Source organism: Danio rerio, chromosome 6 (genome assembly GCF_052040795.2).
Source record: "Danio rerio strain M-AB ecotype USA chromosome 6, GRCz13ab, whole genome shotgun sequence".
Lineage (NCBI taxonomy): Eukaryota > Metazoa > Chordata > Actinopteri > Cypriniformes > Danionidae > Danio > Danio rerio.
The window spans coordinates 29635249-29654500 of record NC_141026.1 but is presented as its reverse complement, the minus strand read 5'-3'; the positions used below and the strand labels follow the sequence as shown (position 1 = coordinate 29654500).

Sequence of the window (19252 nt, the reverse complement as noted above, 5' to 3'; positions counted from 1 at the left end):
AAGTTTCCCGTTCATTAAACACTGTCTTTTGGATATATAATTGTTTAACTTCAGAGAGAAGGTGTACTTTTTCCTATAAGAAATATAGCACATACTGTAACTTGATTTGATGTTGTACTTTGCAAGCTGAGTAGGCACAGATTTAATGTATGAGTTTCTGAAGTATTTTAATACCTACAGTACAAATTCTTTTGCATGACCACACATACTATCACAGTATAGAAAAATGTGCATGTGTGAAACATTAAAGCAGCCGAGTCAAAATGATCAAACAGTACACGGTGCACTTATTTGATCCTCGTTTGTCTGTGGCCCTTTGTTCCCATTGCAATAAATCTCAGCTAAAAGTTCATATATCAAAATGGAGAGAGATCTCTGCTTTCTTCATTATAAAACTGTCACTGATGAAAAGATGTAGAAGAGAGAAGCCGCAATGACTCCATTCATCAGAAGACCCCAACCCTTTTTTGTCAAATCCGTGGATTCGCTCTCAAAAGAAACTGTCATAGACCACTGACACATTATACTAGTAATTGAAGAATGTAGTGGATACTGAAGAGCAAATAAAGAGGCCTACTCTCTCTCTCTCTAGTTTTGGCATGCCACAGAGTTGGATGGATGAGGCAATCCATGCTGACCTTCCCTGTATGATATCACTTAAGACGATGCACAATGAGTCATGAAGAAACTGAGTTCAGGACATCAATAATTCAATTCAAAGCATTGGGATACTGTAGGTGCTGAAATTTATGACATGGCAAAATTCTTGGAATTTGATCATTTAACAAAATACCATATGTATTTATAACAGCATGCTACTTACGCATGATATTATTGGTGAAAAATGAATAGGAGCTTCATGTAAACAGTAATGCCGAGTTCAGAATGCACGATTTTAGCCCCGATTTTGACTTGCTGACAGGAAATCGCAGATAAATGCCTGAAATCACAGGCAAATCGGTGCTCATTAATGTAACAATCACACAATGTGAACAATCAAAAATGACACGGACACCCGTGAGATATTTGCCATGCTAAATATCTTGAGCTGTCGGCAGTTCAGTATCACGCCGTGTGAAATGTGTTCTGACTGAAACTAACATCAACTAACACCAACAGCCAATCAGAGAGCAGGATCCACTAGTATGGGTATCTGCAAGCCAGCGGGAGGATAGGGGAGAAGTTAAAAAGAGCTTCTTTGTGGTCTATTTGGACACAAGAAACAAAGAAAAAACTAGTGGAGCAGCACCCATGTCTGTTTGACGTGTCATCTGAGCAATATCACAACCGGGTCGAAAAAGAAAAACATTGAAGAGAAATTGCCAATTCCCTTCAAAGGCCAGGTGAGCAAAATTAGTACATTTTCTACCCTACTAAAGGCTTCTCATTATGTAGTTAAAAACTAAATATATACTATGTGACCATGTGTTGTTTTCATGTCATTTCTCGTGTGCGTTTGGTTATGAAACGTAGTTGAAACATGAAACGTAGGACAGAGAAAAAGTTGTTGGCAATTTTTCTGTTGTAATGTCATGTGTGTGAAACCACCTCTTGCCGATCCATCCTACAGTGTAAACACATCCCCAACAGAATGCTAGCCTATATAGTCATGAAGTATAAAAATATCTGTGACACAACTACTTTGAAAATCGTGCAGCCTGAATTTGGCATAAGACAGGTTATACCTAGAGCTAAGCTCTACTTTCTCTGCATCAAAGCGAGCTTGGAGCTGCATGGCCTCTCTCAGCTTGTCTCTCAGTTGGGTCTCCAGTGCTGATACTCCATTGCTAGCGGTGGTACAAGACTGGCTCTTGCTAGCTTCCAAATTTAGACAGGCCACACGGAGACGATGGCTAGTTGCTGCATACTCTGCTTGCAAATCCGATAAACTCCTGTGAAACACAGTTATTAGGGCAAAACTATTACAACCAGCAGCAAAATGTTCTGATACAACAAAAATTCTTGTTCTCCTAAATTCCCAAGAAATTGTGTTTCATTCACAAGTGACGAGAGCCAGATGGCCGAAAGTTTATTGTGGTGTGGGAATAAACTCTTTGAACGGTGTCGTGTCTGAGTAAGGGTCGTGAATACTTTCTCTGCTGTCCATGTGTTGAGTAATCCACATTACTGCAAATTACTCAACAATGATCACAGCATTTACACAGGTTGAGCCCTCATCAAGCTTGGCTCTGATGGATAACTCAAGGCTAATCTATAGGGCAATCTAACCATCACATTTCCCTGGACGATGTAGACAGGATGGGTGAGGGCTGACCCAGGTGACCCACCAAGCTTTGATCTCAAACAGGGATAAATGGTGGTTGGTTTGGAAGTAAGTTTTTTGCCGCAAGCTAGACTCACCTGTCAGCAAAGGCCCGCAGCTGGGTGAAAGAGCTCCGCAGGAAGGCAACTTGACGCCACAAAGATCGTACACGGACTTGTTCGCGGCTGTTTCGGGAGGTATTCATCTGCAGAATGATTATATGAACATATGGTCGGCAGGTTTGGTAAAGAGGGGTGGGATTAAGAGCATAAGGTTAAAGACGTCTCCATTTTAATGCACACATATGAAAAATAATGAATGCACCCACACGAGCACACATTTAAACCGATCGGCGCAGACACCCACATAGACTCGCATGCACAAATAATACCTTAACCTATTCTGAATGTGACTAAAAACGAAACGAGTTCCACCATATCACCAGATGTTTGCACAGAGCAATGAATTCTCATTCTTTTTTCCAATCAACTGGAATGTTTTCACAGGAAACAACAGCTGAGAAAATCACAACAATGATTTAAAACAAAGACAGGGTCCAGACTGACAAAACAGGCACCAGGGTGGAATTCCACAAGTTCCAGAGTTGAGTTTCATTGGGTTGGATTAAGAAGAGATTTTCCTTAAACTGTGGATTTGGATAAAAACATACACTACAGATCTCTCCTTCCTTCCCTCTGTCTTTTTTTCCCTCCTCCCTCTCACCTCAAGTTCCCTCCTGAGTCGCGTGTCCCTTTGTTCTGCCTCATCTCGTGCTTTCTGCAGGCTTTCCGTCAGGGCCTGATTGGTTTCATTGGCTTGTTCAAGTTGTTCCCGAAGCAGTGCGTTCACCTGGCTCAAACCAGAACACCTGTGAAATAGATGGAACCGCTTCAGAGCACTGTATTACTGGGACTTCCACCTGTTAAGCCATGAGCCAAATATTCTTTCTAAACTTTGCACATGATCTCACCGCACTCCTCTATCAGCTTCTAGGTTTACGGACTCATAAAGGCCCACGTCACATTCTGTGTTGCCAGCCACGCTTAGAGGGGAATGTGCGTGACAGTTTTATAAAGTCCATGTCAGCTCCAGCCTAATTGCCACCAGATTTGCTTGTCAAATAGTTTAGAGGGTTATTTACATCATTCGTGGCAGAATCCACCCAGTTACTTACAAAGATTGACGCCAGGGTGTGAGGCAAAACAGCAACTAACAAAACGATCATCAAAGGGATGATGAACAGAGAGAAACACGATCAAAGCTTTGAGAATGTGTTTAATCATTTTCAATAAGTAGATTTGCCCTGTGCTTTCTGCAGTTTGTGCCCCTCTGAGAAAATGCAGCTCCAAGGCAGACAGCATAACATTAATTTTCAATTTAACATTTCTGCCCTGCTGAATCTCAGTTAATTGCGGAATGCAATAAAAGTCTCATGAGCCATGGCACAGTTGACTTTTCTGACATAGAAAATTAAATGAACTGTGTTACAAGGCTGCAGAGCCTCAGATGACTGGATGAACTGCACTGCATTATGCTCTCTGACAGAGGCACTAAGGTTTAAAAAATGAATAAGAGCTTGGCAGCTGGATGGCTCAGAGTTTGCCATAACCGTTTCAATTAGGGGCGAGTGGCACAGTAAATCACACTCCTTTAAAGGCAGGCATCTGGAACTGTAGGTTGGCCAGCACTTTGTATGAAGTGTAATAAAAACTATTTGGCTGAGATTGTGAACAAGGCTGTGATAATTAAGTTTGACAAACTGTATACCTTTTGTTTTATCACACCCCTTTCCAGCATGGGTTTGTGAGGACTGAATTAGGCAGCTAGGAGACTTTATTAAGAAAGATTCTGCTATATTCTCTTAAATGTGGGATCATGACTTGTTTACTGTTTTCCAAGTCTGCTTTTGGTTAGTAGCTTTAGAAGATTCTGGACTTGTTTTGATCATTTTTGTTTAGGAGCATTTAGTCTCTATTGCCTACCTGATAAGTTGCTCATGTTTTGTTTTCCAGTGGATTGATGGTAAAAAAACTGTACCCTAAGGATTAAGGTATGGCACTTCTGTTTTGAAACATAGTAACTGGTTTCCAGCTGGTTTGAGGTGCTCATAGATGTATTGAAATGGCCATTAACCTGTTAAGCTTGTCCAAATTGGTAATTAGCTGATCTAGGTTAATTATTAGGTGATCCAAGACTGGAAGTCTCTTTAGCTGATCCATGCTATTCATTTGCTATACAAGTCTGTCATCAGGTAGCTGTTGGAAGTTAGCTAGTCTCATTTATTCATTCATTCCCTCATTTTCTTTTCAGCTTAGGTCCCTTTATTAATCAGGGGTCGCCAACGCGGAATGAAACCCCAATTTATCCAGCATATGTTTTACACAGTGAACGCCCTTTCAGTTGCAACTCGTCACTGGGAAACCATACACTCCCATTCACACACATACACTACAAACAGTTTAGCTTACCCAATTCACCTATAGCTCATGTCTTTGGACTGCGGGGAAAACCGGAGCACCCTGAGAACATACAAACTCCACCCAGAAATGCGAGCTGAAGCTCGAACCAGCGAGTTTCTTGCTGTGAGGTGAAAATGCTACCCACCCCATTAGCTAGTGTAAGGTAGGTATTATTGTTTAATATGGATCAAATTTGTGATTACTTGTTCTAATCTGGTCTATGCTGTTTATTAGTTGATCTAGACATATCTGGGTTAGCTACAGGATTGTCATGCAAGCTGGACATTTTTTGTTTTGTTTTTGTTTTGTTTTTAAGTTAATAACCAGCAGAAAACTAGGTTTTAGTGGGGTATTTCCTCCCCTAAAAACTGCCTCCAACTTCTTAAATTCTGTCTTCACATAGTGGCTAAAATAAAAAAAGAAAACAGGTTTATTCAAAATGTTTAATTCAACATTGGTTCCTAATCTTGACTCACTGTTTTACCTTGATAACCTTTACTTTCTCACCGTTTCTGCTCATCATCAAGCAGTGCAAGTTTATTCTGGACATCCAGGCTGTGTTCCTGCTCAAAGCGTTGAAGACGGTGTGCTGAGGAGTCTAGGTGTGACTGGAGCTAAATACAGATGCAGGTTTTTACCTTATATACTAAAATACTGACAAAAGTTAGAGGGCAAAAATATTTCTTGAAATTAGACAGCTCTAAATGAAAATTCTGTGAGTAGGATTACAGTGTCCTATTGTATCTGTAAATGTTAGAATGTCGTTTAGTAAGACTAACCGAGAGTCTCAGCTTCTCCGACTCAGAGGTTTTCTCCAGCACTTGCTGCTCTAGATTTCCACATCTCTTCTTATACTGGAGCAACTGTTGACAGACGTTTCTTTTTACTCTACATTTACAAATAAATCATCATGATTTCTCTTCGTAATGCATATTCTAAGGTAAATGCACTTCAAGACACTTTACTATCTTTGAACAAATTAGTTGTGTTGAATGAGACCAACAGTAGACCTTGGCTTGTAGTTTCTGCACCAGCTGAGCCTGTCTGTGTTGGCTCTCTTGATAGGCTTGGAGCTTCAGCCTGTACGAACGTCCTTCCTCTCTTGGCCACCCTTGATCCGCACCATAGACACTCTGCTGGTCTGAATCTCCTGATTGCTGCAACAGCATCTGCTCCAGCTGTGAAGACATATGCACATGCACATTACACTGACTGATCACCTTGTAGACCCCTTAAGACTGTTCATAATTTGTCTTAACATGATTTAGTGACACTTACAGAGAATAAATTTAAAAGCAAAAATATTAAAAGTATACTTCAAAGGGTTTTCTTATACCACCCAAATATTTCTTTGTCTTATATTGCACATAGGCCGAAGTGCAATTAAGGTTTAATCTTGACAATATAAGTCAATAAGTGTAAATCAGTTACAAATGGAAGTAGGGCCTGAATTTTTGTGTTTTTTTCCTGATTGATCTGAGATGATTTTGAGAGCATAAGGGTGTAAACCTAAAACTTAAAATAAATAAAAATGATCTATTTAGGGTTTACAATCAAAAACCAAACAGAACCACTTGTTTGGTTAATGAAGCAACAGGTACACCGTTATTAGGTACACCTTACTAGTACCGGGTTGGATCCCATTTGCCTTCAGAACTGCTTTAATCCTTGGTGGCATAGATTCAACAAGGTACTGGACATATTCCTCAGAGATTTTGGACCTTATTGACATGATAGCATCATGCAGTTGCTGCAGATTTGTCAGCTGCATATCCATGATGCGAATCTCCTGTTCCACCACATCCCAAAGGTGATCTATTAGATTGAGATCTGGTGACTGTGGAGGCCATTTGAGTACAGTGAACTCATTGTCATGTTCAAGAAACTATTGATGATTCACGCTTTATGATATGGTGCGTTATCCTGCTTATAGTAGCCATCAGGACATGGTCCACAACAATACTCAGGTAAGCAGTGGCATTGACACAATGCTCAATTAGTGCTAATGGGCTCAAAATGTGCCAAGAAAATATTCTCCCACACCATTACACCATCATCAGACCAGGCAACGTTTTTCCAATCTTCTATTGTCCAATTTTGGTGAGCCTGTGCAAATTGTAGCTTCAGTTTCCTGTTCTTAGCGGACAGAAGTGGCACCCGGTGTGGTCTTCCTATTTGTGCCCACAGAGCGGCCGCTTACTGGATGATTTCTCTTTTTTAGACCATTTCTATAAATGCCAGAGATGGTTGTGCGTGTAAATCTCAGTAGTTCAGCAGTTTCTGAAATACTCAGACCAGCCCGTCTGGCACCAACAACCATGTTACATTCAAAGTCACTTAAATCACCTTTCTTCCCCATTCTGATGCTCGGTTTGAATGCAGCTGATCGTCTTGAACATGTCTACATGCCTAAATGCATTGAGTTGCTGCCATGAGATTGGCTGATTAAAAATTTGCGTTGACGAGCAGTAAGACAGGTGTACCTAATAATGTTGCCGATGAGTGTATTTACACATAATTACATAAAATAAATAGGTTGAACGATGGGCTCAAATATCTGTAGATTCCTACAGGCGCAGATTCCATGTGGCCTTTCATTTGTTAATTTCGTAAAACAAAAAATCTTTCATTAATTGTTTGTTTTCCTTTTGCCGAAATGCCTATAAAAGACTGCTCGAAGGCACATTTATTGCGATAACATTCCCTGCTCACTGTGTGTTCATTGAACTTTATCTTTAGAAATGTTCATGCAAGTTTTTGTTGTCAAGACAAGGACCTAAGCCTTCTCTGGGAAATGCCCTGCAGTTAAACAATTGACAACCTGCACCATTCTCTCTGAAATCTTAATACCACAGTTTTGTTTCTTACATATTGTACAGTACATTTGTTTTTGCTCTGCAGTGTCTGTTGTTTGTCTATTTGATATCTATCATTTGTGTAGCAAGGAGAAAGTTGGTTGTCAAGGGCAGTGTGTGTTCATTGATTACCATGCTTCAACCTGGGTCATTACTCTAAATGTCTTCAATGTCCCATTACCCCACCAACCCCTCCTATCTTCCTTTAACCCCCAGTGCATATCGTGGTGCCAGACACCCAGTCCCTATTAACAAAAACCACATGTTTCTTTCCAACAAAACAACATGCTGCCTCAGCTGATTCAAACACAGCAACAACAAAAGAAAGCATAGGGTGGAGACTGTAAAAAGGTGAAAGTAGAATCACCTTCATTCTTCCTGCAAAGAAACATAAGTACACACAAATATACAGGTCCTATTGAAATCTGCAGCTAACGCTCATCTACTGCTAAGCTGAACAGCAGCCTCTACAACATGAAGGGACAATAGTCCCCCTGTTCCCAACTGGAGCCAAGGGCTTCGCAAACCTTAATAAAACATTTTCAAACAGTCATTCTGAGACCTTTAATTCCATACACTACAAAGAGGGGCAAACCAGCACCCGGCTCGGAGCGGTTTTGGGGTTCAGGGCTCATAAGGGAACAGGGACTTATTATACGGCCCGTTGTTAAGGTGACAGCTTTTGAAAGCGAACAGAAAATGAAAAACATGGGTGGAGGACGAGTCAGAAGAGAGAAGGGGGATGTTGGGTGCAGCAGCAGCAGCTGTGTTTAAAGGCTCTTTTGGAAACAGCTGCACTACCCTATTGATTATGTATCTTTGCAACTATTTTGGCACAATTAGAGGCAATTTGTTGCTACAACACACAAAGCGTTTGATGCAAAGTCATGAAATAAATGGCACTTACACACCAGCATGTTGTTCCGCTTTAAAGCTTATGGGGGTCAATGGTGCCTTACAGCACAACTCCAATGTGTATGTATCTTTATACTATATGTCCGGGAAATTTATAAAATATATTTAGTTTTGGAAGAAAATGATTGATTTTGATATAAAGTCAGAGTTTAAACTAGTGACTTGTAAAACAAAGTCATGATTGCAAAACAAGTCACAATCTACTAGCTTGAAACAAAACTTGTAGTGTGATGCTTTGTAATTTGTTCTTTCAGTTTATAGACCCTTTACTTCGTTGCTGTATGGGGGGGCACCATAGCGACCAGCGCCTACCAGTAGGATGCTTAGAACTTCCATTTACAACTGGTAAATCTTGATCCGAAAATGGTTGTCAATACCAGTGTGTAAAGCCAATACACTTCTGTCAGATGTGGTTCAAGCGAGAGCGATAAATTCTTATTATTCAATGTTTGCTGTCAGATCAGATGCTGAAATACAGAGTCGATGGTCCCGAACTGTCAGCTGTTATACTGTACTCAGCAGCTCTTCAATGCTGTGCACTTGCAATAGATCACTGTATTGTAGAACAAACCAAATTACTGGCATGAAGCTTAAAAGGTATGTAACGTTATGCCATGCAGTTTCCAAAAAAATAAGTGTTACTGATACTCTGCTGGCTGATTTGCATGTTGATTTTAATCAGGACTCATTTAGGTTTCATTTAGTTAGTATGTAATGTGTAGTATTTACTATGGTATGTGTTTTTCTTTCATTTCAAAATGACACTTTTTTTCTTTTTTCTTTGTGCTGTAGGCTACGTGTGTGTGTGTCAAACATTTTGATGAATTACATTTGTTTGAGTTGGTTTCATATTTGAAAAAAAAGAGAAAATTATCACTTTTTTGAGATAACGAGGATTAATTTAAATGGCACATGATGCTGTCAGACGGTAATGGTAAATGACTCGCAAATGTTGTTTTTTATTCCTATCAGGTCACATTTTTTAAATAATCAGTCCAGAAGGTGGCATTGATCAACAGCAGTATCAGTTCAAAGACAGTTAAAACAAGTAAAATAGATTAAAATATTGTTTCAAAGCTGTCCCTATGTCTATGTTTATACTCATTAAGCTGCCGACCGGAAGTTCGAAGCATCCTCCTCACGCATACACGCAAAAGCATAATAGGTAATTTTGCATTCTAAGAGAAAGGTTTATAAATTGTACCAATGAATTTCCAATTAATGCTCTTAGATTATGTAAACCGTAACCACAAAGCCATGATCATAAACTTCACAAATGACAATTATAAAATGACTGCCTTAAGTGCATTCACTAGTAATTAAACGTAACTTAAAAAATCATGCAGCATGCATGCAATTAAAAGAGCAGTTTATGAAAAAAAATTAAATGTACTCCTTATTTACTCACACTCAAGGGGTTCTTTATTCTTTTGAAAAAAAAAAAAAAAGAGAGATTTGGAAGATTAATTGATGACAGAATTTTTATTTTAGGGTGAACTCTAAGTTGTCGGACGGCCTTTGCGAACTACAGTGAGTGTCAGTCTGGCTAATTGTTTTGGCAGGTTCCACATGCTGCATCTTGTCAGGTTAACATCGATGACTGATTCAGCATATACTATATAAATCGTCATCGGCTTAATAGAGTGCTCTGACACTAACCAGAGCGTGAGTGTGATGTAGTTAAGAGATGTAGCAAGTAAACAAATCAAGCCAAAAAGGAACACAAAGACAGCGGCTGCAAGGGTGTATGAACATGAACAAAGTCTTAAAACACTTAATAATACGAATAGCAATTAATGAAACACGTCCCACGCTGCAAAAGTCAATTTACATGGTTTTACTGCAATCTGGCTTTGAGGAGATATGAATGTAGAGAAATTTAAAGCAATTTTAAAATAATAAAAATGCAATTTAACTATTTAATCCTGGTTATTATTTTTCATAAACATGAAATATCGTCAAAATCGAAACAGAATTTCGAATAATTGCAGAGCTTTGGTTAATATTATTATGGTGGACTCCAATTGAACTTGACGTTAAAAATTGAATCTTTGAAAAGTTGCTACTTATGTTCACATCTTGTACAGTGAAGGATGACTGGGACAATTCCTTATTTTGGCGCGGATTTAATTGTCAGTGATAATGGACATTTTACACTGCCTAGCTTGTCAGTAAACGATCACTGTGTAGGTCAAAGCTTTACGCATAGCACGATGATACACAACAACATTATTAACAGATTCATTCATCTATTTTTTGCAGAATTATAGTTTGATCTGGTATTTTAAATTCAAATACACCAAAAGAGTTTTTTTGGCAATAGACACCTGTAACACCAACAACAGCAGTAAACCCATTTAATGATTAGACTGAAATCCCAAAGGTTATCTTAAACCGGTCATTTTGTGGTTTAAAGTTTTAAAAAGTTTTACTTCTGATTGGAATATTTAGCTTCTAAATTTAAAACTCTACTAAATCTAATAATTATTGCTGGGTTAAGATTGCTGATTTAAGATGCAATTTGTTTAAGTATATAGTTAACTGGCAAACTGATTGTTACTAAATTTGAAACTAGGATTTTTTTTGGCCATTGTGAAACATTACAGTATTATTGTGTTAGCTTACTATAGTGGAGAATGGGGACGGTTGCAACATTACTACATCACTATAGTGATGATATTCATACTACACATTCTCATTTAGACCCTCCATCAATATGAGAAAAATCAGCCTTATGTGATAATTTCTTCAGTAGAAAACTCATTATTATTATTATTATATTATGATGGTTCGCTAAAGATGCAGACTGTAACGAAGGGTCTGACACAGAGGGATCCATTTGCAGTATATTTATTAAACAGAGTTTAATAACAAACACAGATGTTAAGCGCGTGCAAACTCACATCTAACACAGTTGTAGTTAGTCGAAGGTCTGGCGGCTGGCAAACACAAGGTGAGTATTCAGGCATGGGTCAAAGGCAGGCGGCGAGGATCAAAGTCAGGATGCAGGCTAGAGTTCAGGGCAGGCAAGACAGAGTTGAGATACAGTGCAAAGTTGTCAACGGGAAAGCAGGCAAGGATCAGGAAACGCTCAGTAGTGTTAGCTGGGGCAAAACAAGACTTCGCACTGAACTGGAGTAAGAGTGTGGCTTATATAGGTGAGTGTGGATCGTTAGCGGGATGAGGAACAGGTGTGTGTGCTTATCAGTTTAAGTGAATGACGTAATGTCTAAAAGTCCGGTGATGATGACCTCTGCTGGCCAGCGAGGGGAATGACTGGTGACACAGACACTTTTACCAATATCAAAAATGTTTTTTTTTTTTTTTAAGTAATTTAAACAGCCAGTTTTTCCTTACACAAATTAAGAAACTTGAATAGGCTATTATTAGGAAGAAAGTCTTAAAGTCCGATCTAAATGTAAAACTAAATAAATTGCTAAATACTTTTGACACATGTAAGTGTAAAGCCTGTTGCCCACAACAAAGGTGGAAAGTTATTGCTTTATCATATTTAACAAACCATTTACTACAAATTTCATGTAATTTTGCTCACATGCACAGAGTAATTAAATATTAATCAGATGATGTCATTATGCTGCTGTGCCGTCAGCAAATAGTTGCATTGCTGATCACGATTTTGAGGACCAATGGATCTGTCATTTACAACACACACAGCGATCTGAAATCAATTCATCCAGACAATTTAATCTGATTCGCAAACTTGTTTGAAGAACATAAATAATCATAGATCATTTAAGAGAAGCACGAAAAATGGACCCCAGATAATTGGTTGCTTGTTCCTTTATTAGTGTGTATTTTTATGGCCAATTTAACACATTTAACAGTTAAACAAATTTACATTTAGTCTGTTTACAAAATAAAAGTTCAACCTGATGTTTTAGAATTTTTTTATTATTACATTTTAATGAATGTTGCAACCTTGCCTCTGCTCGTAGACAGTTGCATTGTTTGACTTTGTCTGTTCAAGTTTAATCTCTGCATACATTATCTTATGTACACATAGCAGTGTGGCTGTATGTCTAATAGATGTGGGTTTATTATATTAAATTTTGGATTTCCACAATAAACTGTCTCTCAGAAACTGAAAGCTAATGCAAAAAGTGCTGCAACTGTCCTCACTCCCCTTCTTGTCTTTTCTGAAAATGATCGAAAATATATTATAAATAACTGAAATCACAATTGCAATATTGTAAGAAAAATAATAATAAGTAGTTTTTTACAAAATTATTCAATCTTAAAAAGTGAATTAGTGAGTACATGGAATACAAATTAAGGGGTCATCCAACATGAGCATGGCTTGTGAGTATGGTTTATAAAGTGAATGAACTGCATCACTACAGGTGATGTCTGAGCTTTCAAAGAAAAGTCACTTGCAAAAACAACTTGGACTATCCGAAGCATAAGTGATACTGTATATAGTATCTGTGCCAAATATTGTACTAAAAAACTCAAGAACTCTCAAGAGCTCCTATTCAGAACCAACTTACTAATCCAACAATAACCATAACATGCTAAAATAATGATCTCAGATTTGCTACTGAGGGAGGCCTTACCAGAAGCATCAAAAAGACAGGAGGTTTTTGAAGCCAGGCTGATGGATGATGCAATGACATGTGTCGATATTGGATCCTTCTTGCTAGCGGCACTAAACAAACCCAGCATTATGATGGCATTAAATTCAAGAGCTGGTCCCTCTCTCATGTTGCAGCCAATCTGCCGCCATAGGCTTGGCTCTGGTCCATGGGGAGAATGCTGTCACATGTGTCTAGAGGCCACTCAGCTTTTGTGGTGTATGTATAAGTGATGAATTTCCAAATATGGGTGTTAGCCACATGCTTTTGTTTATATTAAAACGTCATACAACATACTTACAGTTAATGTAATTTCAAAATTCTGATCTTCCCTTTACAGAAAATGACAGCAGACATTCCCATCAAAGCATGACTGTAGGCGACTATAAGATGCAAAACAGACTATCCAAATATATTTATTGCTATTTGTATGGTTTAAAGTAGGGGTGTACAATATATTTTGAAGTTTATTTAAGTATAGAAATTGTTGTTTTTAGGATGTGTATCGTTTGTGGATGTGTATGTTAGTAGGATGGATATTTCCCCTACTAAGATGAAAATGTACTCACTATTACTCATCCTCAAGTGCTTCTGAAATTCATCAGCTGGACAAAAGAAGATATTTTGAAGAATGTGGGAAAGCAGTAGCCATTAGCTGCATTTCCACAGTCGTGCCTAAAGAGAGCGAGCCAGGGCCAGTCGCATTTCCATAGTCACTTCCGGGGCCTGATTGGGCAAAAGCAGGGCTCAGCAGCTGGCCTTTTTCAGCCCACCGAATACCTTGGGCCAAAGAGAGCCAGCTGGGGCTTCGGTGCGAAGTGAAAGCAGAGGCGGAGTTTGCAAGATGGTGGGCCGTTGTCATTACACTATTTTTCCCATCACGCATGAGTACATGTGCCAAACAATAAATAAAGGAAAGAAAAAAACATAGCAACTGGTCAGGTAAAGATATTCCATAAAACACATTATAGACTAGGGGTCTTTTGCGTAAGATCGCCCTTATGTTTCCCTTTTAATTTTAGGGCTGTTGCATAAAATAATAATAACGTTTTAATTTAATAAGTGATATTGCTTTGCGGCGTCCTTCTTGATGTTTCAATAACGCATAATAATCTTTACACCATATAAAAGACACAGCAGCCAGTAACTTTCAGTTGTTGAGAGTTTTAGTCAAGTTTAAATGGTGTGTTTGTGCATGCAATTTGCACGTTTAGATGTATGTGCGTGTGTGTGTGACAGAAACTGGCCAAAAGAGCGCTCGCTTCACAGCTCTGTCATTGCCAAGAGCGGCTTCTTTCTTTCTTTATTTCTTTCTTTCTTTCTTTCTTTCTTTCTTTCTTTCTTTCTTTCTTTCTTTCTTTCTTTCTTTCTTTCTTTCTTTCTTTCTTTAATTTAAAGATAATACCATATTTGAATACAACAGAAAGACATAAAAATTTACAAATTACATGTCCACTTTTGTGGCGTCATAAATCTAGATAAAATAAGCAATAGGCTACTGAAATTACTTAAAGAATTACAAATATTGGATATAATAAAAACTAATTAAATAAATAAACTAATATAAAACAAAGAAAAGCTATAACATTTTAGGTCTATACAATACAAATAAATTAAACAGTTTTACGCCATTTTAAATGTTCATTTTAAAAGGTCTATCTGGAAAAAAAAAAGATATTTTGAATATTTTCTAAAAAACAATACACAACATAAGAGTTATGAAATATTATTTCAAAACGTATTTGGATACCATGATATTAATCAAACCGTGCAAACAGCATTTTTGGGTGAGCAAAACCGTCAGAAACTAGAGGCTATATCTTTTTCTGTCATCCAGTCGTGCAGCACTGCTTTATAAACTGCACATAAATAATGTGTTCCATGTCCACAAACAAATACTTCTGTTTTTATACGATTTGGTAAAATGTAAAAATGAAATTTTAAATGTAGAGCTTTATTATATAGATATTTATTATTTTAAATCGTAATTATGCTTTGGGTAGAATCACTGGAGATATACCTTTCTGAAATATTTAAGATTACTTTTTTTAAATGTATAGGCTATATAAATACATTTTTTAAACAGATTTTGGAAAGTTGCTGTATGCAAGCACAACGTCTATATTTTATCACTGAAACGCTTGTAGGGCTCTATTTTGACGATCCATGCGCAAAGTCCAAAGCGCAGGGCACAAACGCTTTAAAAGAACGTGTCCAAATCCACTTTTACTATTTTAAGGACAGAAAAATCCACTTTGCGCTTGGCGTATGGTCTTACACTGTTAAGCTTATTCTCTTAATGAGTTATAGGTGAGTTTTGAGAATAAACTAACCAGAGTCTCATCTCCCATTCCCATAGCGCATTTGTTATTTACATTACGGACTTTGTAAGTGGAAAAACTGAACACTACACTAGAAATAAAACAGATAAACAGAGCATCTACAGCGCGAGAATGAGAGATGAGCCTCCTCATTGTTTACGTTCGTTTTCACTCTCGTGGATGGGGAAACATGTTGTACGCACAGATATTCATTAGCCTATACATATTTAATTTCATTTGTTAAGCGCAAAGATTTGTTTCAAAACTATTTCTAAATTCAGTTTTAATTTCCAGCAAATGAATAAATGAACAATAATAATGAAGTGTGGTCAAAAACCTTTATCCAAATACATGCTGTGCCCCATATGGTCTAAAACCTGACAGGTGGACAAATCTAAGCTTGTTTTTACTAAAACAAATATAAATATGCACATAATAAATAATACTGCTAATAATAATATTATACAAAAGCAAATTGTCATGAATAAACTGAAAAAGCCCCACCTGAGATGAAGAAGGCATGAAAGTAGGGTTTTTATATTTATGTAGGCTAGAAAATAATAATTTTTGTAATATTTTAATCCTTTAATTCTTTTTTATTTGTAAAGATATTTGCGTATTGCTGTACATCCTGTGTGTATTAAACAATGTGTAAACGAGGCACACAACTAACGTGCTCTGCGCTGGACAATAGACCAGCTTTGATCTTATCTGTTGAACCGTTTATTTAAGTTCCTCAAAATAGCAATGGGCCAGCAATTCGCCTTAACACACCTCCTTTTTATAAATCAGAACACCTATGGGCACACATATGAATGCAAATGCATTTGCTATTTAGACAGCATGGTGCAAAACGTAAAAACGACTCTTGCGCTGAGCTTAAACTAGCAAACAACAATTGCATCGCACATTGCGCCGGGTGTATGATAGGGCCCATGGTTTCCTTCACTTAAGATAACCAAAAAATGTGCAACATTCTTAATTTATTCTTATAAAAAACAGGGAAATTTATGTAAAGCGTCATATAGTTTTAGGACTCTCCAGAGCATTTAGGTTGAAACAAGGATGTTACAAAAAAAACGTTTTTTACAGAGATATTAATGGATAAATTCTGTGGTTTTATATTATGGATGGTTCGCTGGCTCGTAAATCCGTTTGTTGGCGGGACCACTCGATGTACCATGCTAACTATCGGTTGGCGAGAAAATGAATATAATGGATGGATATACAAAGGCCTGTGCATATCAATATATAATGTAATGATGTACAGTAATTTGTTTCTTTCGGTTGTCTTCATTTTAATCGCTTTGTGATGATGTGATGGTGTGCTTTGTCTGCCTAATTCCCACTGAACTGGGCAGATTGTGTGGACGTTTGATGCATGTGGTGTTCTGGGGGCGGGGTTTGCATGCCGCGCTTTGAGTTATTGTCCTGACAGTGGAAACGGAACAAAATTTCGGCCTCACTGCTCAAACTCCTGGACAAATGGCCCGGCCCGATAAAAGCCCTGGCTCGCACTGACCCGACAGTGGAAATGTGGCTATTGACTTCTATTAAAGGTAAAATAAAATGACATCAAAGTCATTGTTTACCTGTTTCCAAAGCATTCTTAAATATATATATTTTTTTCTGTTCAACAGGGAAAATAGAGGGAAAATGTTAAGAGAATTTACATTTTCATAATATTTAGGCTTAATCACATTGTTGCTAGTCTAACCAAAGTTGACATGAGGGTGGAAGAATGGAATACATCAAGTTTGGTGAGTGGTTTTCAACCTGATAATAACAATAATAATAATAATAATAATAATAATAATAATAATAATAATAATGCATTTTATTTAAAGGCAGCTTTCTTGATCATTGACAGGAAAGCAATAACAGTCATTTTAAATAAAACATTCAATAAAAGTCAATAGAATACAATACAAAAAAAAGTGCAGTTGAGTTAAAGAGAGTAGGCTGTTTTAAACAGATGTGTTTTGAGTTTGGATTTAAATTGTAAAAGAGAGTTTAGTTTACGGAGATCAGGAGGAAGTGAATTCCAAAGCTAAAGAGCAGAGTGAACGAAGGCTCTGCTCCCCATGGTGACAAGGCGGACCCGGCGAACAGGGAGGTGAATGGAAGAAGAAGACCAGAGTGTTGAGAAGGTGAAAGTCAATTAAATTACTTGGCATAGATATCATGGACTTACAATTACACTTTTTTTGACTGTGTTTGTGAATCCTGAACTGAGGCAATGATCCTATACTCTGTACACCTGCACAGTTTTTATGTGCTTTTACCATCCCTATGGAGTCAATCTAGGGCTATATACTTGAAAAATAAAAAATAAAAAAGGTTTGCAAACAAAAAATAAAGTATTGAGCAAAAAATTAAAATGCAAATCCCCCAAAAAATGCTAAGCAAAAAAATATTTTTAAAAAATAAAAATTTAGCAAAAAAAACAAAAAAGAACTGCAAATAAAAATTAAGCAGTGCAAAAAAAAAATAGGATGTCTTTTAGAAAAGATATTTGCAATAAAAAAACTATATATATTTGAAAACTGTTTTTTTATCATTGCTTTTGCAAAACTTGTCCAGTCAATTGCAGTGCTCATTTTGATTTGCGTTTTAGTCAACCGTGAGTTTGCGATGCTGTTTTCACCTTGCACTTAATGGCCGGACCTGCCTCCATTTAAGCGACATCATCACTTATCATCGAACAAATTTTCTCCTTTTCATTAAAGTAAGCATTGGGTTGAGATTTAGTCCTCAAAGCTGCATGAACAACATGAATATCCGTTAGTTTGAGCAGAGGTGAGCAAAATCCACTAAACACTAAAGAGTTTGTTTCTTACTCCATGAACTTTTGCAGAGCACAGAATATCAGTTTCAGCATGGGAGAACAAAATTAGTTTTCAATATCAAATGTTATGAATTGGTGTAAGCCTTTAAATGTTGAATAGATGATGAAACATTTTAAAGGGTTCATTTTAAGGCTGTTTGAGAAATTATTTATAACTATTGATTTACAAATTTCGGCATGATTTTTTAGAGGTGTATAAATTTACAGATTGTATACGTTGCTTCAAGGAATTTTAATATGAATGAATGAATTGACAGAACTTCATATCTGCTTCAATGAAAATGTTTTCTTGAAGTTATAATAAATGTTATTAAAGTTTATTTGTGCTGACATTCAAGGTTTCTTTTTAAAATGCATTTTTTAAATTGGTACAACAAACTTTATTAAGATCATTTAACACATAATTTTAAGTCAACTGTGTAAATGTCTTAGTTTTTACAAGCTATATTTAGTTCATTTAACTTTTTCAGTTTTTTGTTACATCTAATAATTTGTAGTTGAGTTGGCAAATCTTTTGTTCATAAAACTTTGAATTATATTGTATCAACTTCTACAAGCAATCAAATGGATTAAGTTGACCTAAAAAAATTAGTTCACTAAACAAATTTGCACTATTAAGTTGAGTGTACTTAAATTTGTAACTGCTTGAAGTTGATGCAATACAGAATATTTTTGAAATATTTTTGAATAGAAAATTTTGTTAAAAAAACTAAATCACTCAAGTTAGTATCACTGAGGTGGTTTTACAGCCCAGTAGGTCTGGGCCTGCCATAAACAGCCAAGTTCTCTTGCCTCTGCCCCCTTGTCAAATCAGGGCTAAAAAGTGAAACGCGCAGAAACATGAGGTGCAAAGTGAAAACAGTATCGCAAACACATGGTTCACTAAAAAGCAAATCAAAATGAGCATTTCAATTGACTAGACGAGTTTTGTAAAGGCAATACATGTACTATGAGAAAAAAATATATAAAGTTTTTTTTTTATATTATTGCAGATAATTT

The 19252-nt window shown here is 37.0% G+C and overlaps 1 protein-coding gene across 7 annotated transcripts in view; it reads right to left on the bottom strand.

Annotated features, from left to right (window-relative positions):
* Window positions 1–19252, bottom strand: part of crocc2 (ciliary rootlet coiled-coil, rootletin family member 2) — an 86104-nt gene that overhangs the window by 38110 nt on the left and 28742 nt on the right. For 4 of the 7 annotated variants that reach the window (XM_087257285.1, XM_087257281.1, XM_087257282.1 and 1 more), the window contains 6 exons: window positions 5733–5900; window positions 5502–5585; window positions 5230–5336; window positions 2987–3131; window positions 2362–2468; window positions 1686–1892 (listed from right to left, as the gene is read on the bottom strand). In XM_087257285.1, the coding sequence (XP_087113411.1) occupies window positions 1686–1892; window positions 2362–2468; window positions 2987–3131; window positions 5230–5336; window positions 5502–5585; window positions 5733–5900 (818 nt within the window). Of the gene's footprint in view, window positions 1–1685; window positions 1893–2361; window positions 2469–2986; window positions 3132–5229; window positions 5337–5501; window positions 5586–5732; window positions 5901–11395; window positions 11619–19252 lie in introns of those variants that run through there. The other 3 variants (XM_087257283.1, XM_087257287.1, XM_087257284.1) reach the window with 2 other exon arrangements.